Source organism: Phoca vitulina, unplaced genomic scaffold, assembly GCF_004348235.1.
Source record: "Phoca vitulina isolate PV1807 unplaced genomic scaffold, GSC_HSeal_1.0 scaffold6, whole genome shotgun sequence".
Classification (NCBI taxonomy): Eukaryota; Metazoa; Chordata; class Mammalia; order Carnivora; family Phocidae; genus Phoca; species Phoca vitulina.
In genome coordinates this window covers 24,963,078-24,985,386 of record NW_022589709.1, presented here as the reverse complement: position 1 = coordinate 24,985,386, position 22,309 = coordinate 24,963,078, and the positions used below count along the sequence as shown (strand labels likewise).

The following is a 22,309-nucleotide window of genomic DNA, read 5'->3' as shown; positions in this document are numbered from 1 at the left end:
CACATACTCTTCTGCTTGACTTGGTTGCCTCAAATACCCTGAACTTGCCTAGCTGTCTCATTCCCTCATGACTTTGCATATATTTTTCCATCTTCCAGGTTGCTCTCCCTTCCTTCCCCACAGTAAGTTTGGCAAATTCCTGCTACTCCTTCAACCCTCATTAAAAGTACCTCTTCTGTGAAGCTCTTCTTTCCCAAAGCTGCCACTGTGTCCTATGTGTTCTAACTATGCCCATTATTACAGCTATTGTACTGCACTGCTATCGCTAGTTTTCAAGAATGTCTCTTTGCTAGGCTATAGGAAACTTGAGGATAGGAATGAGTTTTATTTATCTTTAAATGACCAGTGCCCGGTACATGTTTTTTACTCAATACATTTATTTATTTGCTTTTGAAAAAATGAATAAATGGCTAAGCAGATGAATGAGTCTTTAGGGAATGGGATTTTAAACAAACCCCTTGTTTAAGGTTTTAATCTATCTCAGTAATCACTGGCCAAATTAGAACGTCCTAAACCCAGGCTTGTTTATTATTCTGGTTAGTCAAACCTACATAAAGTCAGTAGTGAAACACACAAGGACATGGACCACGCATGCATCACACCCAAACCAGCATCAGGGAGGCCATTTATTGTCTCTAAAATAAAACAAAAGACACAGTGTTTTGTTTCTCTTTTATTGCAACCCATTGCAAGGTCAAAAGATTCACGGAAATATAGAAACTACAAACTGGGTGAATTTCCTTTATCCACTCAAAAAGACATTAAAGACAAAGGACCAGAATTTTTCACTACAGCAATATATTTCATAGTCTTTATTCTGAAAATACTGTTGACATTTTGGAGAGGATAAAAAGCCCTGCATTAAACGTGTTCACATATATTTATGACATTCTAAGCAAAACAAGAAATTCTATATTGCCCAGAAATCATTTTAAGCCTCATTTCAAAGCATCTAATGAGAACACATTCAACAACCATCACAGGATCACTCAGGTGATGCTTTTTTTTTTTTTTTTTTTCTGGTTGTTTTTTGAGATTAATGCTTTGAGGCTGGATACGATATTTCTACAGATTTCTACAAATATACCAAAGCAGTTTTCCAGGTTATGTTGCATCAGGCTTTCTGGATTAGTCAACATCTTAAAGAATAAGTGCAAGTCCCCCACCCCACCCCACCCCCAAGCTAAAGCATGTTATAGTGCTGTATTTTAGATTCGAAAAATGCAACATTTAAAAAAAAATCAATTATACACTTCTGAAACCGTTTGACAACCAAACTGTAACACTCTAAAGATTATTACAACTTTGAACTGAAATGGCACCATCCATATCATCAATGGCTCTCCCTTCTTTTGTCTTTTTTAACTATTTAAAATATAGTGTGACATATATAAAAATTAAACTTTTGTTTATTCACTCAAGTTACTATTACTATACACACTGTCATAAATTAGTTTTGGATTAAAAACCAGTTAAAATATTGTGAATTAAAATATTTTTCAGTGGTGGGGAAATGAATATGAAAACGATACCACTTGATGTGCAAGAAGAACTTTTTTATTAATAATAAAGTTTTTTTTCCTTACACAAATTTTATTCCGTTCAAATTAAATTAGTAACCTATTTAGTGATGGAAAAAATACCCTTGGTGCTTACTAACTAGATTTTCTTAACTGATTGGGATTAAAAGCAAAAAACATGCCACATCAGAAACATGTTGACATGATCAAAGGAAACAGTGTTTACAAAAAAGGAGTCATTATAAATAAGTGAATGGTATTTGAATGTAAAGCTATATTTTGTTTCTTACAGCTAGTATCATTTTAGCTATATTGGGACTTACCGAAAGTGAAACTCAAACCTTAGTATATCTGCTAAAGACCAAAAAAACAGTTATGTCCACATTGGGGAAGAATAAATAGCAAACTCACAAGGCAGGGTTTTGTATCTAGCTCTACTGTGAGAGATAATCACTCTTTAGCTTAAAAAGGCTCCCTGCTGTCTTGATTATAAATCTAGACACAGGAAAGTTTACTTGAGCCTGAGTCCCTACTATGAATTAATTGTAAAGATGTGTGAAATCAAAACATATATTCATTTACTGATAGATATGTCTTAACTGAAAGCTGGCAATCCTTAAACAAAGAAATGCTTATTTCTGACGAGTGTAAACAGAATCTTAATGAAAATATTTTCTAATTTTTCCTCTTAACTCATACATTAACCAGCAATAGAACTTTGTAATAGCACAAGAACTATTCAAAAATAACATGCATATATCCAAAACACCTGTTCTAAAGCCCAAAGCAAAGCAAAAAAAAAAAAAAAGATAAATCAATAGAAAGATTGTCTACTTATATCTCACTCATTAATCTTCTATTCATGTGACTACCTCCAAATCTCAGGAATATACTTTCATAATTACCAAAATTAACAAAAATAATTAAATGATCTGTAGGGTTTGTTGTTGTTGTTTTTTTTTTAATAACTGCTTACTATTAATTACACTGGTGCCTTTAATGTGGATAATGCTAAGGTTAGCTCCAAATATCATTAAAATATACCTGGACCAGTTACTACCCATGAAATAAAAGCTAATACAATGTTAACATAAAACTTAACTAAAATATTCAGGACTCAACAGAACACATTTACAGAATAATGAATAATTAACTTTTGTGAGCTGGCCAGGGGAGTTCAGGTTGTTGCCTCCATATAAAAACTTCACAGAAGGCTTTATTTCCTTTAGTCCCTACCTCACCTACAGATAGCAAGTCAGCCCTCTGTGGATAGACTGAGGCGGAGCCACCGTGGATGACATGTTCCCTCAGTGACCTGGAGGGAGGCCCCTCTGTCAGAAAACAATCTAGAAAGAAACTGCCCTGGAGTTTGTGCACACATGCACGTGTACACGTATAGGAGGGGGTGTGAGAACCTGGATGTGTGTATGTGCCTGAAATTTTGCAAAGTACCGGTTTCCTGGTTTCTAATTAGTGCAACATCACTTCTGGTCTGGTCATCATCAGGAGAAGTGCACAATTCTATCCCATCAAAAGAGAAGGCACATGCCTTTCTGTCAGGGCATCTTCAAGAGGCAATAATTAGAAGCTCAAAATAATAGACCAAAGTTTTTTGGTTTTACAGTAAAAATTTTTTTTTCTTTAGAGAAACAAGCCTTTGAACTTAAAAACTAAAGGGTCTGTGGCTTTCGAAATCTTTAATTTTTAAGGAAAGAGAAACCAAACCAACCCCAGCTCACCTGGGAACAAATAGCAGTTGCGCTTAGGCGATGCAGTATGCAAACAAGACACAAATATACACACTGGGGTACACCCGTAGACATGGAACAGTTAAAACCTTTCCAAGGGATCACCCACCCCAAATCTCCAGGTCCTCTCCACGCTGCTGAATGCCCCGAGTGGCCGTACGCATGAGCAGGAGTGTTAGGAGGAGGCGGCAGACATGTTGGGGGTCCAGCCCATCTGATAGGCTCTCTCCAAGGTCCTCTTGCAGTCCTGCAGCACGGTGCTGAAGGTGATGTGGGGGTACTGCTGCACCAGCTGCTCCACCGTGACTTCGCTGACCTGCAACCACAGAAGAGCCGCCGTCACGCAGGGACCACTGAAACCACGAGCTGCCCACGTTCTCTGGCGTGCTTATGGTGGCACTAGGAACCCTCGCCGCGTTCCTTCTCAGCAGCGTGAGAAAGCCTTTTATAAGACACGTGTTCCTTTTTGTCTGACCTTCCTGATTTCCCAAGTACTGGCGTTCACCCTTGGGGATTTTTCAAAAAGACGTATATATCATATCAAGAAATCAAATGTGTTTTCTAGAAGCATAAACGATAGTGGCTTACTGAGATCTTAACAATGCCCATTGAAAAGCTAGTGCTTGGGAGAAGAGGCAGCAGTAAGACAGCATTCTTATGTGCATTTGACTTCATCATCGACCTGACAGCTTTTTTAGGACAAAACTGTAGATTGGTAGGGAAGATCCACAGGATTCTAGGTAGAAGTGTTGGGGGAAATGTTTATTTTTCTTTCCTTTAAATGTTAAGGTATTGCAAACTTCCAGTCCCTTTGTGGAAAGGGCTGAAATGTGAGGAATCAATAATTAAAACATACATGGCTGGCAGGTCAGGGATGGCCCCGACAGACCTTAACCATCAAAGATACCACCTTGATTCTTGATTAGACAAGGCAATCAGACAGGCCTAATTAAAACTAACACCTTTACAATTGCTGTGCTGTGAAGGGATTAATTTGTCAATTATTTTTAAGCTGATTGCAGTTCATATCACAGAAGTAGACAGCTTCCTTCATCCTTTAGATAAATAAATGATTAACCTAAGAACCACAACTTTTAGGTAGCTTTATTTAAAATCTTTATTGAACACTTGGGCATTTTCAAATACATCAATATTCCATTTATACTGAGTAAGCTGGTCTGAAAGAAGGTGCTTATGATACACAATTTTGTGCTCCCTCTCCATGTCTGTTCATTATCGGAAAATATCAGGACCACCAGGAAAAACCTGAAACAACATCAAACCCTTGCTGTTTGCTTTGAAAGCCTGTTTAGAAGTATGATGACCATGACATTCAGTCATCTGCACTTTTCTGAAATAACATGATGTTTTCTGGGTGATTTGGAAAACTATGTTATATATAATCTTTTTTTAAATAGGGAATTGATATTTCAACATTGCATTGATGATACTTAATCTGTCAGAATACGTCTCTATTCAAGACTTGCTTGTATTTAAATCAACTTTCATTCCAAATTCAACCAAACCATGTAGTTAATTCTTTTTTGTGATATAGATACAGTGTATAACATTGTTTTCAAAAACAAGAAGAAAATAATCTTAAATAAAAAGGAAAAACTGATACATAAATTAGAGTTGAGAATATGAACTGAGGGCCCTAAGAGGATTTTTAAGCAATATTTTTAATTTTTTAATTTAAATTTACACTCTAAGTCTTGCTTGAGTTGAGGCAGCTTATAACAGTACACTTAGAAGGTCATACACCATCTAGCCCTGCCTATCTCTCTAGCATATTGTTGATACTCCAGTCACCTGACTTAATTTCAGATCATCAAACTGTCCAAGTTTCTTCTGGCCTCAGGGTCTCTGCACATGCTATTCTCTTTCCTGGAATACTTTTTAATCCAGTTTCCCCTAAAAAACCCCTTTGTTATGCCCACTTCCTAGTCATTCTTGAGTTCTTAGCTTCAATGTCATTCCCCAGGAAACTTTAATCACTGCCTGCCCTATCCTTGCTCCCCTCCCCAAGCTAGGTAAGGCTTCCAGGTTATTTATTCTTTTAACATTGCCCACTTTGCCTTCCTAGCACTTATAAAGTTAGTTTATAATTGCTTCATTTAATGTCTGTTTCTCCTGCTCCAATGTACAATCCACAAAAGCCAAGATCATTTTTGTATCCCTAAGTCAGGCCATGTGATTAGTGAATGAACGATAAAATAAATACCAAATGGCGAATAAAAAATAGAAACTCAAAGCAAGGCAAAGCCATACACTCAAATACTAATCACAAAGACCAATGATTCACTGGGGAATTCCTATTTGGCTCAGGAATTCCCTCCTTCAGGAAGTCTTCCCTAAGCAATCCTGTCTCCCAGAGCGGTTGGGTTAGGTATCCCCTTCCCTGTGCACCTGTGGCGGGCACCCTGCATGGTTTTTCTTTTACTTAAGTGCTCTCACGTTGCAATCATCTCTTTACCTGCCTTTGCCTTCCACGTGAACAGAAGCCGGGGACCAGGGGACTGCCTTCTACCTTTAAGGCTATCAAGCTGTGCACAACATAGAGAAGAAACATGGCAACTGTGGTTCATACCATGGACTTCAGAGTCAACCAGAAACAGGTTAGAACCCTGGTTTCACTTTATTTCTTCAAGACTTAGTTTCCTCAACTGTATACACAGAATAAAAGTACTTAAGTCATAGGATTGTTATAAGGATTAAGTGTAATGATATGCTTAACACTGTGGCTGACTTAAAAAGGTCCCCAAATGGTAGCTCTTATTATTACAGCAGGCACTCAATAAATTCTCTATAGCGATGCTCAATATTGTTCAATTTCTGAGATATTTCAGAAATGAGTTCTGATAACATTAGTTGTAATGTTCAAAGTAAAATAATCATAGGGCAAGAAGTAACCTTTAAAACATACTTCATATACAAGCAGAGTCTATTATATCTTATTGTTCTCTAGGGGAGAGTCTAGAACTTTCCTTAATAAAACAGTGCAGGTTGTAAATATCTACTTTTGGAAAATCCTCCCTTTTCTTTACCTGATGTTTCCCATTCTGCTGTTAGGTTACCTTCCTCCCTCCTGCCATCAACAAACCCATAAGGATGCAGGTCTCACTAAGAAAGAACTGAAGTCACTTGGTCAGAGAGGACACCCAGAAAATCTACATTGCATTGCAAGAGAAGAAAGTGTGGTCCAAACCACTTGGTATCCAAGGAACAACTACCTGAAAAGAGATGACAAAAGAATGGAGAAGATAAGACACTTAAACCCACCCTGAAGATGGGGCCTGCCTTCTGTGCTGCATCTTTTCTAATCTCCACATGGGCCTGTATGAAGTCCTATACCTAGGGCTGACAGGCAATTTGTTTTGGAGATTCAATTTTTAAAAACAGAAAATATCTCTATGTGGTAACTTTTACAGGAAGAGAGATACAATTCACCTTAAGCAAACTTGATATTTGAAGATAAATTTATGAAGTACATCAATGAGGGGATAATTGTTCACTTGGTAAAGTCTTTCATGGTCAGGTTAATTTATTTTCTCAGCTCTCCCAACGTCTTCTATATGTCCTTTGATTTACCAAAATTCAATTTACCTATTTCTGTTGCATTAAGTAAGGTCTACCTGTAGCTGAGAATATAGAGTATATTAGCTCTCTGGCTTTCACAGGTTCTGAGCAAGAATGACAGTAACTTGGCTTCATATGGCTGTATGAAAAACAGAACAAGTAATCCTCTGAGGGTATAATATGTCTTCTAAGCAATCTTTTTGCTAACTGCGCTCTGTAAATTCTAGAAAACAAAGCAGAGGGGAAAATGCAAATATTCCATTTTAGAGCTTTGCTGGGTAGAAGCTATTCAGGGGAAATACATGTGTTCCCACTAGGGAAGGTTCTATCTTTTACTTATAGTGTCTCCTGGCGATATGGTGTGACAAATTTTATGCTAAAGTTATTTTCATTTACTCCTCAGAAGTACAAATTATGCTCACCTCTTTGTATAGAACCTATAAGCACTTTGGTGCCTTAGAGAAAGAGTTCGGTGTTAGACACCAGGAGGGTCCAAATCATTTTAAGTCGTTACGCCTACATACACATTTCTGCAGACATTTTGTCATGCACAACCCCACTCGCTAGAATGAAAAGAACCATTCTCTGTTCCAACTCATAAAATGTGTGTAATATAAGAAAGGAACATAGATGAATTTTTTTAAATTTCCCCATGATCCCTGGTTTTCTGTATTCAATTTCTTTTCCTCTTGCTGAAAACTATCAATGGCAACTCCTATATTACACAGGAGATTTGAAAAATGCAGCCTATCTTCCTTAAGAAATATGCAGTGGTGTCATTTGAAGAAATTACTGTGATTAAAGGGAAAAAAGTGTGTACCACAGGTTTTTTTTTTTAAATATAAGAAAAATTGGATTTTATGGTTCTCTCCAAAGACTGCATAATCATAATTTACATTTTCAAAATTATTACAACTCTTTTCAAGGTAGTAGCAATTTGTCTGGTATTTTAATCTATTTTGAGTTAACATCTATTAGCACTTTTTGAAACTGTGAGGTAAATTGCTATGCTAATTAAGGTAAATCACACCATAGTTTCATTCTATTGCTGCTGCTACTATGGAAGGGTGAGGAGAGAACCTTCCGAGCTTCTGAGGTTCAGCTGAGCTAATTTATCTAGACCATCGCACCGCTGTTTCACCTCCTCATCAAAACTTTCCCCAGAACGTTCCAGCTAAGTGTAAGCCCAAGCCTGAAGTATCTCCCCAATGATAACTATGGTTCAGAAAATACTATTTCTGATAAAATTTGCCAAAGAAACCATTTATATTACGTGATTCTTATTTCCTCGTTGCCTTATGTTTTAAAATAGGACTTGTTTCTTATGAGGGAGGAAATATTTGACACCTGAGTATATTAAAATCACACTTATGAGTACACTTATGAATATAACAAACCACTTAAAATCACTTTTTTAAAAATTACTTTTTTCTAAATGGAGAAATTTTCCCTGCAGAAAGTGACCACTACTGAAAATACCAATACCATGTATTGCGTTATTGCTAGACTGTAAGTTCCTTGACAGCAAAGAGTATTTGAGTCATCCCTTTGTTTTCAGTCCTATGCACGCTCCCCACTGTATTCTTGCCCCATTAGATTATGAGCTCAAGAGACAGGAGTTTCTGCTGGTTTTGTTCACGGCCAAATCCCTAGCACCTACAGAATGTCTAGCCCCTAGTAATGACTCAATAAATATTTGCTGGCTCAATTACTGTAGGAGTCATTCATGAATAGGTACTGAGTAAACACAGAAGCACCGATTAGTACTGCGCCAGATAAGCTCACCTTGTTCCCAGACCGTTCCAGCTACGGTGGTAGCAGTCTCTAAAGTCTTGATATTATGGCGGCTCCGAACTCCTTTTGTCCTTTGAAGCTCATACCCAAGGTGATCTTTGTGCTACTCTCCTCTCCGTCTGACATCACTGGGTATGTCTTTCCAGATACACCTTCCCTGGGGTTTCCAACAACTTTGCACAGGAGACCAAAGTAGCTCATGATGGTGCTTCAGCCATTTTTGTTGGGTCATGCTGCTGTCAAGCAGTACTCAGGAAATGCCCAAACTATGCTTCAGTTAAATGATGGCAGCCTTCCTTACTGGAGATCGGGGTTACTACACTGGCTGGATAACACCGAGAAAGATGTTTGTGGTCACTAGATATGAGCCAGTTTCCAAAACTTCTCAAAAACCCACATGGTTCAGAAGATTTAATGCTTCTGCCTACAGCATCAGCACCCTGCTCAGCGTGGTGGACCCGGGAGGGGTCCACAGAAGACTCTGAAATTTTGTGACATTTAAGGTCCGTTCTCATGTCACAGTTATCTGGTGGCAGAAGGTGAACTGTGGGCAAATCTCCTGACTCAGGACAATACTACCTCCTATAATTTCTTGGGCTTCAGCAATTCTACCTGCTTCACTGCTACCTGGGGGCAAATGGCAGTCCGAGGAGCTTTTTGTTGGTGGTGGTTTTGTCATCACAGTGGTGTTTGGCATTTGTTGTTGTTCCAGATAGCATGATAGTAATACTGTGACTCCTGGTACAGTCCCAGACAAGGAAAAATTCTCCAACACAAACTGTCCTATGCTCCCCGCTGAGAAACACTGTACTCATCAGATTTAGGCACTCATGTGGAGGGGATAAGTCAAACACATTTCTTCTCTTTACCATGGTTTACTTTGACAAAATACTTGAAATAATTTGGTAATTTTTCATCCTAATGACCAACAGAAGCAAATCAAAAGCATGTCCCCATTCCAGTATGGAGGGAATGGGAAAAATATTCAATGAGCATCTGCTATTTTCCAGTCATACAAGCATTAATATTCCTTATTACAGATGAACTGTGGCTCAGAAAGAACTGGTATTTCACACCGGGTCATGCAGCTGGTAAATGGGAGCCAGGATCTGAATCCATTAACTCCTAAACACAAATGTTCTCTGCCCTGTGCCATGCTGGCCCCGCACACAGGTAACAGCGAGGAGCAGGAAGTGCCCGACTGGGGCCTAACCAATCACCTGCCCCAGTAAAATGTTCACCGACATGCACTTTCCATCTACATGGCGAAAAATGATTTCAATTTACATATAAATACATTTCAAAGTCCTTTACAATTTCTCCAAAATGGCTGTTCTGTGGGAATGTAAATTCTAATGGATCTCACTTGGCTTGGGGAATATTCTGTTGTGGAGCTGTGGTTGCAGGAGACTTTGAAACGTGACAGAGACATGAGGACTCTGCGGGAGTAACGAGGGACCTCCCGGCAGGGCACACTGCCCCATGACATACACAGGCATTGCTTTCTCTCTAGTCTCCGGCCCATCAAAACACTTTTGTGTGTCCCAGAGGTACAATGACCAACATGACAGATATGGTCCCTGTCCTCTGGGGGCAGGGAAAATGGACAATTACACCAGCCACAGCAAAGCTTGAGAAGTGCTTTCTAGGGGAAGCCTGGGTTGCTGTGGACAGAGGCACCCAGCCTTCTCCAGGAGGGTGGGAAAAGGCTTTCCAGAATTGAATTAATATTTAATTGAACTTCTGAAGGACAAGGAGGCATCGGCCTGTGTACATATGCGATAAATACACACATATTATTCAGGGAAGAAGGGAAACCCATTCGTGAGCCAGAATAAAACACGAATGTGTCCCTTACTCCGTAAGCTTTGTAAGGCGATGTTTCTCCAGCTCATCTAGCTAACTCAAGGGTATAACTGAAGGAGCTCTCACTTCACAAAGCTCTTTTTGAGGAGAGGAGGCGAAGCAAACGGACCCCTCTATCTGAGGTGGGGAGTGGGGAGAGTAAGGAACCCACAGTACACTGTGAAGGTGCTGCAAATAGCACACTCAACTCCTCTCTCCTAATTCAGGGCTCTTGCCCTCACGCTGGTCTGTCACTCTTCACAGACTCCCTGGGCAATGTCACTCACTGCTAACAGCCCCAGAGGCTGACTCCTGGCGGCCCAGAGGCAGAGTGTTGCCTGTCGGGCAATCCGCCTCTGGAATCTGCTTCTCTCTGAGTGTCTTGGCTCTCTGGGAAACTGTACTGGTTATCTGTGGAACCTGGCACTCACAAGGTGTAGCAAAAGTCATCGTGGACAATGCATATTCAAATAAGGCCCAAATGCTCTTTAAGCAAGTGCCCACTGGCCCCAAGATGGGCACATAGCAAAATGGATAAAATGAGGGTAATATGAATCCTAGTAATACGTCAAATTGGCATGTAAATGAGATGAGTCATCTAAGTGCAGTTTAAAATCTCTCAAATAGGATACTAAGAAAAGAATAAAACAGCAGATGATACACTGATTTTCCCGGGACCCTGCACAGCCAACACCATGCACCAGGCTCTCTTCGGCGAGTCTATTTCCTTCACTTTGCAGCAGGACTTCTCACGTCCCTGCTTGGGTGACATGCCATGTCCTGCTGGTGCTGCCCTACGTTAGAACACGGAGGTCCAGGACACCAAAAATCTGGAGCGACTTTTACACTCTCTCACCTCACCTTTCTCTTCAGCAGCAAGGCTAAGCTTCCCAGAAGTCTGGAGGAGGATACAGCAGTAAGGCACGAACACACTGTGGGCAGAGCCCACAATGAAGAGAAAGGGTCTTCCCCAGACTGGTGAGGGCTGTGAAAAGGATTCTAGGTGTGAGCCAAAGCACCTGCTCTTTGTCTCTACTGTACAGGCAACTCCACATTCTTTTCCTTCCCTCCGCCTCTCTCAGTCAAACCAATGAATGTCCTTCTCCACGAACTCCACAGTAACTCACACGTAACAAACGTCTGATATGTGTTTATTGAAGTGGGATGAGTTCAACTGTGTCTGCAACCAAGAACACAAACGAGAATACAGTGGATCTCAGCCCAACTGCTCACCAGAATCACCTGGGGATCTTTTAAAAATCCTGATGCTCGGGGCACCTGGGTGGCTCAGTCGTTAAGCGTCTGCCTTCGGCTCAGGTCATGATCCCAGGGTCCTGGGATCGAGTCCCCCATTGGGCTCCCTGCTCCGCGGGAAACCTGCTTCTCCCTCTCCCACTCCCCCTGCTTGTGTTCCCTCTCTCGCTGTGTCTCTCTCTATCAAATAAATAAATAAAAATCTTAAAAAAAAAAAAAAATCCTGATGCTCAGGTCATATCCCAGACTGACTGTATCTGAATCTTGGGGCACTGGGACCCAGGCACCAGTATTTTTTAAAGCCCCCCCTCCCCCCACCAGGAGATTCCTGTGCAGCTCAGGTTGAGACCTACTGGTCTAAAGGTTTCAACTGAAGAGCTTGTAGAGGGCACAGGTGATTTCTGCTCTTGGGAATCTGAAGGCAAGGTCTGAAATAAGATTATTTAAAGATAACAAGTATGCACTTGCCTCCCATATTGCCCTCTACATTAAACTGAGTCAGGGCTTCTGGAGAAAAGAAACTGCTGCTCCTACAGCTTATTAGCCCATCTTTTTACAAATACTCATCACTACATGAAACACAAGGTACGTTTTTTGAATGTGGTAAAAACAGACTGGTTTCCTCTCCTTCAGCATCAGTATTGGAACTCTAGTTGGGCACAGCCAAAGGAGGCCACCTCCTGACCTTCCCAATAGCTAATGGAAGGGAAGATTCCCTTAAACCCAGGTGTCACATGGATGTATGTAGTGCTTCCTCAAGGGACCACCCATGAGGTGGAACGATGGAGCACACATGACTAAGTATTTAATATAATTTTAAGAAGAAAAACTGATTATCTTATTGGAGACTAAAGGCCACCTGCTAAATATGGGAGTCAGTTGATTGATTATAGGCCACCCACAATGCACTTCGCTTCATGTATGAACCTCATACTACTGGCCTGAGGCCTTTATGGATGTATTTTTTTTTTTATATAGAGAGGCAAGAAATATTACTCTTGGTGGCAAAAAACTCATCTAAAAGTCCCAAAGCTTAGAAAGAGACAGATACTGAGAATGCAATGAACCTGACAGAGGCAGGCTTATAAATTCAGTCAACTTTGTCAAATGCAGTCATTCCATTTCAGAATCTGCAATGATTGGAAGTGCTATGGTCTGTCAATATCACAACAGGCCTGGCTTCATGCTGTCTCTTTTTCATGAAATGTGGGTTGCCTGTTAACACTAGCATTGCTTTCTATTCACTTGAATTAGCACAGTGAGAAAGCAGCAAAGAACCTGGGAGGATGAGGATCACAGAAACGCCTGCAGTGTTAAGTGAGAATCGGGGCTCGCCAACCTGAAGCCTCTAATTAGAGATTAGTGTCACAGGACTCCAACAACCAGACTGTCAGAGAGAGAAATTAGTGACATTTTCATTCCCTGTTCCAACAAGCAATCTTCCACCAAGAAGGATGTTTCAAGTCAAGTGTAAGCTCTATGTATAGCCTTGCGTGTTCCATTCCAAAGCCACAGACCACTGGCCATGGAATTGACCTATTGCACAAATCTATACATTTTTTGTATAGATTTGCATGTGCGGCGCAGATGAGAACCAAAGCAGACCTGTGTGGGACATCAAGGTGGAGAAAGCCACTTGGGGAGTCATCTGCGATGCTCTAAATGGTTCAGCAAAAGATTGACTATTTGAGAAACACTGGCCCTAATAGGATAATTAATGTAGTCAGTAACTGAGCAGTAAGTGCAATGTATTTATAGAACACATCTGGGTCTTTCTAAATTCAACTCTCAAAGTTAAGCTGAAAAACACAATCGAGAAAGAAGACTCTCAGAACTAAAAACGTCTTTTCTTTTATGCTTAATGGCTTTCTTGATTTCAGTTTTTATTTTCTTACATAAAGCCTAGGGCAGTGGTAATCACCAGTGGACACCTAACGAAAAAATACCCTTCTTTTTTTTTTTTTTTTTTTTAAAGATTTTTTATTTATTTATTTGAGACAGAGAGAATGAGAGAGAGAGAGCACATGAGAGGGGGGAGGGTCAGAGGGAGAAGCAGGCTCCCTGCTGAGCAGGGAGCCCGATGCGGGACTCGATCCAGGGACTCCAGGATCATGACCTGAGCCGAAGGCAGTCACTTAACCAACTGAGCCACCCAGGCGCCCGAAAAAATACCCTTCTAAAACGGCGGTTTCCATCAGGTAGAATTGATGGATTTGATCTGTTTCCTAAAACAAATTTATTACCAGCAAAAATTTATTCTGCATAAAAGTGATCTGTAAATCTGTGGATGAGAAAGCCTGAGGGGCGCCTGGGTGGCTCAGTCGTTAAGCGTCTGCCTTCAGCTCAGGTCGTGATCCCAGGGTCCTGGGATCGAGCCCCGCATCGGGCTCCCTGCTCCGTGGGAAGCCTGCTTCTCCCTCTCCCACTCGCCCTGCTTCTGTTCTCTCTCTTGCTGTCTCTCTCTGTGTCAAATAAATAAATAAAATCTTTAAAAAAAAAAAGAACACCTGAAAACAAGTGATATTTTTGGTGTTCAGAAGAGAGACTGTCCATAAATCCGAGCACTCTGGGGTTAGGCTCTGAAGGAACTGGAGTCCAATCATACAGCAGATGCCTGGACTCTGTCCATGACTATCAGGAACCCCAGGGGCTTTGGGCTACACTAACAACCCCCCAGCTATGGAAACTGGTATTAAATCCAAGGTATCAGCTTTTTTAGTCATTTATTTCCCTCTGTCCAGATACTTTTTTTAAAAATGATTTTATTTATTTATTTGACAGACAGAGAGAGAGCCAGAGAGCACAAGTGGGGGGAGCAGCAGAGGGAGAGGGAGAAGCAGGCTCTCCGCTGAGCAAGGACCCTGATGTGGGGCTCGATCCCAGGACCCTGGGATCACAACCTGAGCTGAAGGCAGACACCCAACTGACTGAGCCACCCAGGCGCCCCTCCAGATACTTCTTATAATCTATAAAACTATTAGGAGAAAGTGGGATCTAATGTTTTTCAAACTTGCTTGTAGCTGTACAATACTTCTGCAAACCAAAATAATAAATAAACAAACCAAATAAGTAAACTAAATAAATGAAGCAATGAAAGTGGGGCTGCTCTGGTTGAAGTTAGGTGAGAGGACCAGGCCCCACTCTGTCATTCCCAGAGACTCCTCAGAACCTCCTCAGAACCCTGGAGCTATACAAAATGCTGATGAGAAACACAGTCCATCCATCCATCCTCCAATACACATTTGTTTAGTAACGGTAATGTACCAGCCACTGTGGCCGGGTCTGGCAACACAATCTAGAAGCAGAAATCCATGGATCTTACATTCTAATGAGAGGGAGGGGGATGGGGACGAGGAAGGTAAGCATTCACCGTCACAGCAAATAAGAGCTAATGTTTATTGCTTGCTTTGTGTAAGGAACTTTCCACACATTAACTCATTTAATCCTCTCTATAGTTTACGGGAGAGGTGTTATTTTTATTTCCACTTCACAGATGAGGGAAGCAGTCCGGGAGATGGAGATAGAAAAGCCAGGAGCATGGTGACGTTGAAGGCAAGAGAGAAGCATTCTCATGAAGGAGGACATGGTTACCACGGCGATGCAGCTGCTAGGAGATGAAGCAAACTGCGGACAGAGAAGTGGCCACTGGATGTGGTGACGAGGAAGTCACCGGTGACGCTGGAAAGAGCGGAATCAGTAGCATGGCGGAAAACAACCACAGAGGACCATGGCTGAAAGCAGATGTGGGAATCAAAGCAAGGTTCTTTATGCAGAAGAAATATACTTTGGGGTGCCATTTCTGACAACTAATTTGCAGTCCTACTGCATGTACTATAATTGCCTGCTTGCTTGTCTGTCTCCCCCAGGAGGCGGCGGGCTCCATGGGGGTAGAGACGGTCTTATTCACTGTTTTTTCTGACCTGTCACCTATCACAGTGACTGGAACACAAGTAAGCAACTCAACGGATATCTCTTCAATAAATGGATAAAATAGATGATAAAAATTGGGACAGGGGAGGGAGTTTAGGTTTCTTCTTGAAAAACTACTTGCCAAACAAAATTTTCCCCTGCTGAATGGCTGGGCCTCGCGTGCAGGCTGAGCCGGTTCCTTCCCGAGGGGCTGTCGTCCCTCAGTCTCCTAAGCCACCGCAAGCTGTCCTTGCTTCTACTGTGAAGTCAGGTGCTTAGGAGTTCTGGGATCTAATCTGAGCCCTGTTAAGAAATTGCTGTTACCTTTTCTATTTACAAATTAGAAAAATAATATGATCCTGCAACCTAATTCTTTCATATAATTACTTAAGCCAAATCAAAGTTCCAAGGAGATTATTTACTGCAAAGCAATGACACTCCCGGGTGCCTTCAGGCAAACTCTAACATAACATTCTATTCACCCTACAGCATCTGGGGAACAGCAGACCCTCTCCTTTCTCCTTTCTAAAAAAAAATAAAATTTCACTATACATCAATCCCATAACAGAACTGAACAAAACATAAGCAGTAGCTTACAGCATATTCCCTTAAATAAATGTTCTAGGGGAGATGTCGATTTTCCTGAAGAAGCAAACGAAACAAGTCCCAGCCTGGACATTGCATGCCATCTAACTTGGCAAGTCTTTACTCTTTTCACAGGAAAGGACTGCGACCTACTGGTCTCTGAATTTCTTCTTCCCTTATAAGTGTAATTGTTATTTAATGGGTTTTAAGTACGAAAAGAATAGATCCTATTTGTTCCTGAGAACTGCTAAGTCTCAGGGCCTTGTTTTCTTTGTAAGCTATTAGCATGTGAATTTATATTCACGGCTACAATCTTACGAACCAGGTAGTTCACGTCATGGTTAAACATCACATACAAGATTCCACAACAGATATGTACGTATGAATAAATAATAGTAGTAGTAGTTGCCATTACCGAGGGCTTACCGTGTATGTGATGTTGGGCTAAGCGCTCTGTTGCACTATCTCATTTAATCTCAGAACAACCCTATGGAGTAAATATATCGCAATTTTTCAGATGGTGAAACTGAGGCTTTTAGGGATTAAGCTGTCCAAAATCCCACAGACAGTAAAGCAAAGGAGGTAGAATTTGAAAACCCCGCAGTCTGACAGCAACATGCTGTGTTTCTTGGCTTAATACTTAAATACAGGGAAGGCCTCTCAGGTGAATAGGACTGGAAGAAGAGGAGACGGGAACGCTTGGCTACCGTGAGGTTGTGAGGTTGTGAGGTAACCTCTGAATTTCAGCTGATGTGTCTTTCTGTTTCAATTACCAAGAATAATCAGGAGAGGGTTGTAGAAATGTGTTTTAAAGCGTTCCTATGCGAAAATCACCTGGAGAAACTGTTTTATCAGCAAAAGGAACAAGATGCTGATTCTTCAAGTGAAGGACTGAGGTTCAGATTTTCGAGCCCCAGCCACGCTCTCTAACCATTTTTCACCTTCCCTCTTCCTCTGAGCACACGACGGTGCGCTACCCGGTACGTAACCGGGTAATGGTCACGTCGCCTGGGCCCGGGACAGCACAATCGAATACAGTCAACACCACTCCTGCCTTATTAGGACAGAATGTTTTGTTTTGTTCTGTTTTTCACTTTATTTTCTTTGATAAGGCATAAATTCTCAATTTTCAATTTTGGCTACGGGCAATCTGGAAACAGCTGTGCATGCATTGCAGGGGAGTGGGGAGTCCCTGCAGGTACACGCTCGGTTTCATGCCTGAATTGCTACCAAAACAGTCCTGGACACAGCGCCCCACAAATTATTTTTCCTTTAAACTGATTTTTCCAGTTAGTTCTGTATATTAGTTACAGAGTCCTATATTATTTTCCCCATAGGGCTTTCCTGCTCCTGATTCCTAAACAAGCTGATAAAAACTCCATTTTCTCCACAGAAATATTTAGGTGGTTGAGGCTTTCTCTTACCATAATTACTTCCTGAAAAATGCAGTGGTCAATTTTTCCCTGAATATTTTTACATTAAACTGGGCACACAAAAGTTGGCCCTTGATATTTTAAGGTTGTAAAGTAGATTTCTGGCTTTAAAGAGATGACTGGTTTCTATTACTTGCTTTCCGTGTTGGCTTCTCATTGATTTGATTAAATCTCTCTACCATTTAAATGAGGAACTCTGTGTGAACACAAGAATTTCTTCTGACCTGAAGAAATCATTTCTTATTGAAAGAAATCATCTATTTCACTCCTCAACTAAGTACTTCAGGAACTGGAGCAGGTGAGGAGAAAGGTCTCGGCAATGGCGGTTTGATGAGAAATGAATTAATTCGATTATTTCCATGGTGTGGATCAATAACAGTCAGCCTCACAGAAGCCCCTGGCCTGAAGGCAGCTGGATAATCAATAGGATCACACAGAGGCTTCTCCTCCCCCGGCAGCCTCTCTGATCTTTTCTGGGCGGACTCTTCACGCCTGTGTAATTCTAATTTATGTCAACTAGAAATCAAAGAAATTCCAAGAGGTTTTGGTCATAGGACATTGGGGTGGACCTTTCAAAATCTATTTATGTCTATTCCTTAAGTAATGTGGCCCCCACGACCCTCCTGGCGCCTCTAGAGGCCAAAGAGAAGGAGCCTCCCCACAGAAACTACCTGCTCCAGGCTGAGGCAGAGGAACGGCGTGAGGTAAATCGAGGTATACTTTCTCCTTCCTGTCTACAACTCTGCAGGGACATAAGAACAAATAAGCATTTTAAGCAAAATGCTTTGCCAAGAGTGGCTCCCTCAGTAACGCTCTTTAATGATACCCCAGACGCTGGCATTTTCAAATCAAATGAACAGTGTATAAAATTAGTTCTGCATGAAGTTAAAAAAAAGAGAGAGAGAGTGAAGGGGAGCTTTTAAAAGCTCCAGCATTTCTCCATCCAACTGCTTTTCACAAGGATTTGGCATTTGAGAATTGCTACATTTATGATGTTATTCGCTGCTCATAATTCAGGCCCTCTGTCTCCAAACTTCTGTATTAACACACACTGCAGAGGTTCCCACCACGACATTTTATCACCAAGGTTTTCCACACCAGCCAGGCTGCCTCTGGCGAGGTCTAGTTTCTCAGCCAGCGCCATGCCACTGGGCTGCCTCCCTTCTCATCAACCCTGTTACCCCAAACATTTTCCATTAACCTTGAACACTGTATTTCCATTTGCCCTACAGCTTTCCCATGATTTTTTTGGTCCTTTTCAGTTTTGTTCTCCATCCAAACTGCCTTGTAAGAAATGAGGAAAATATCATATTATTAGAAGAAACAGATCTATATGGAATCTAGAGTTCTATAGAATATTCTATTCTGAAGTTGTGAAAATGATTTCTATGACCAAAGCCAACGACTGTCTATAATCGTGGAAAGCAGAGTAAACATATCGCTCTTATTAAGAGTCCCATTGATTATACAAGCGGTTTTAACTAAATCACCAAATAAATGCGTGTTAAGTTGATAGGTGATTTCGGGTCAACTCTAATTCCCAAGGTCAAGTAAGCCTTTGAACAGTCTTTAAGAATATAAGTTCACCCCAATTCATGAAAGCCGTCTCACACAGCGTTTTCTTCTCTTCGTTCTTACAATGCACTAAAGTTTAGGAGATTAAGTAGCGTCGGTTTTAAAACTCAAAGTAATGCCTCTAACATGCTTATCCATCCAGCAATCAGAACAGCTACTCAAACACGGGCTTCTTAATGCACTTCCTAATTTTACAAGTGCTCAGGGACTGCTGCGTTTGAGGAATGGCTGGAGGACTCCTCCCTAGGAGACACCAGTGTTGCAGCCAAACACATTCACTGCAGTTTAGTTTAGACATTGTCTGACAATCTAAGCATACGTTGCTTTCATTGCAAAGAATACATTTAATGTTTCTCATCTGTTCTTTGTTTACCAAATGAGAGAGAGAAAGAAGAGGGAGACAGAGGAAAACACCTTTTCCTACAACAAATGCATTTTGTTATTTTTGCAATTCCTCAAAAGCCCACGTGAGGAAAAAAAGCTCAAGCTTGGTAAAATATAGCTTCCAAATTAAATATAACTGGCCCCAAATGAAACTGGCTGCATGTGAAAGAAAATATTACTAGCCTTCAATAGGTCACAGAACCACAGGATCACAGAACTCAAGCCCTGGGACACACAGACGTCACAAACCCCATCTCTCCCCAGAGCAGGATCCCAGCGACAACATTCCTGACAAGGGGGTTAATTGTGTAGACCATCAAGGTCTCTTGCCTCTCCTTTGGCTCCAGTTGGTATGCAGAAAGGGGAGGAAATCAAATTGGCGCATTATAATAGGTTAGCAAATTTGGTTAAGGTACAGAGAGAAGGCTGATAGACCCAAACTAGTTTTGGTCTGCAATTATTGGTTGGCACAGATGATCACATTGGGATAGATAATGGGGTCTTCGTCTCCATATCCTGGTCATGATTTCTCTGGGTTTTCTATTTCTCTTCTTATTTTTCTCCATCATTATTACTTTCTTTTTGTTTCCCTGCCTATTTGAATTGTCTTATCTTCAACTCAGCCTTTTCTTCCACTGCAAATCTTTCTTCATCCCTATGCCCAGGTTTGTAAGTTGATTTGAAATACAGAGTGTCCCATGGAGGTATTAGTTTTCCTTTGTCGAATGTGTAGAAAATGTAATTATTGACATCTTAGTATAGAAAATAATAATCTTAATTTTAAATTTAACAGAGGAAAAAGTAAAAGGACAATGTCTTCTCCAATCTCAGTTTATATTTTCTCTCTTTAATTTCTTTTCAAAATTGGATAGCAGGCAGTACAATTTTTTTCTCATTTGGAAATTTCAAATATCAAAACACAGGTTAATGTGACATTGATGATAATAATCAGTAGCACTCAGTATTTTATATACAACAAACATGATTATTCTAAGAGCGTGGTATATTTAAATGCTCACAACAACTCTATAAGATAGGTACTCTTATTATTCCCATTTTACAAATGAGGAAACAGAGGCACTGAGTAAGCAACTGCCCAAGATGACACTATGGAGAGCAGAGTCCAGATTTGAACTCTGGCCTCTAAGTCCGTGACCTATCAACTATTTTAACCTCTTTGCTACTCGAGTCTTTCTGAGTCTTGATAAAAATTTAAAATCTGGAGACAGATTGCATAACACAAATTTTGAAAGCTGAGTAGCTACTTAATCTAGATTTCCATCCAACTAAATCAACAAACAGGCTATTATGTGCAAGGCTTTCCTTGCACTTTGTGGGTGGTTTGGAAGCTTCTTCTGTCCTCTCAGAACCTCTCATGTCTGGCGCTGAGCTGCCGTAAGCCTAAGGACGCCAGGCAGCAAGGCTGGACCCAGCATCCCCCGGGCCAGCCCGCACGGCAGCAGGCTAAGGTCAGGCAGCGTGGTGCGAGAGCCAGCAGCTCTCAGAGCAGCTCACTGGTTGGAGAAAGGATTCAGAGGCCGCCTGAGCAAAGGACTAACACTCTCTCAGGGATACCGCTAATCAGAACAGCCTCCCCATCTCATTTTGGAGTAATCTGCATTTGGCTAGAAAAGGATCCATTCCTTAACTTAAAATTCGCAAAATGCTGGTCAGCAAGTATGTCTGGAATAATCTCCTGTACTAACTGGAACATAAACTTCTACAATTCATCTCTGAAGGTGGAGCTGACCTCAACAAATCTAAAGAGTGTGGACTAGAAATACGGTAATTTCCAAGAATGCTTGTGGATACACAGATATATTTTGAATGCATACATTTTGGTGTCCTTGGTTAGGAGTACTCAGGTAGCAGTTTCTTCTGGCAGACACTGAGCAAAGCTGTTGTCATTGTTTCACGTTTCTAGAATACTCTGTCTACTGTAGACTCTTTAACTTGTTTTAAAAAGAAATCTTCTTTTTAAAAAGATTTTAAGTAATCTCTACACCCAACATGGGGCTCGAACTCCTGACCCCAAGATCAAGAGTCACATGCTCCATTGACTGAGCCAGCCAGGAGGCCCTAAAAGAAGTCATTTTAAGGTGACAGGTGTTAGTAGCAGCATCAGGTTAGTTCGTAGTGAAATTTGAGGGAGACTTGCAACCCCTGGGTCTCAGTGCTGTTGCTTAGTAACAGTCAGTCAGCTTTTGAGGCTGGGCTGAGAATATACAGTAAATTCTCTCTAAACATAACTAGCTGGCAAAGGCCTAGTATAAGTTGGGATTTTAAAGCATTTGGAGACAGGAACTAGGTCAATTAACAAAAATGACATTGCACACAAAGGATTTGGGCCATTCTCCTATTTGCCCCCAAATATGCTACGTTTAGAAAAATGCATGTCCTTGGAGAGACATATATATTTAGTTTCACTCTCTTTTGCTAGATTTGTCCCTAAGCACCATTTGCAAAAGTAGCACACATGTATAAATTATTTTAAGATGCTGGCAAGCTCTGAGCAAGTATCTGAGGTTGATCTTTCCCAAGAAAGCAGTCCCTGTGCCCGGAGACTGCATCCAGGGTGTGCCACAAGCACTGGACCCAGACTCCAAAGACCTGGGGTCAGATCTTGGAAAAGTGGCCTCTGGCCAGTGCCTGGGTCTTTCTGAGCCTCTGTTTTCTCCCCTTC

The 22,309-nt window shown here is 41.1% G+C and overlaps 1 protein-coding gene across 1 annotated transcript in view; it reads right to left on the bottom strand.

Annotated features, from left to right (window-relative positions):
- Positions 1-1,000: 1,000 nt before the first annotated feature.
- The window catches only part of FBXL17 (F-box and leucine rich repeat protein 17), a 512,446-nt gene continuing 491,137 nt past the window's right edge, over positions 1,001-22,309 (bottom strand). Inside the window, 1 exon segment of the mRNA XM_032403887.1 lies at positions 1,001-3,584. Coding sequence (XP_032259778.1) covers positions 3,444-3,584 — 141 coding nt within the window. The 3' untranslated portion in view covers positions 1,001-3,443.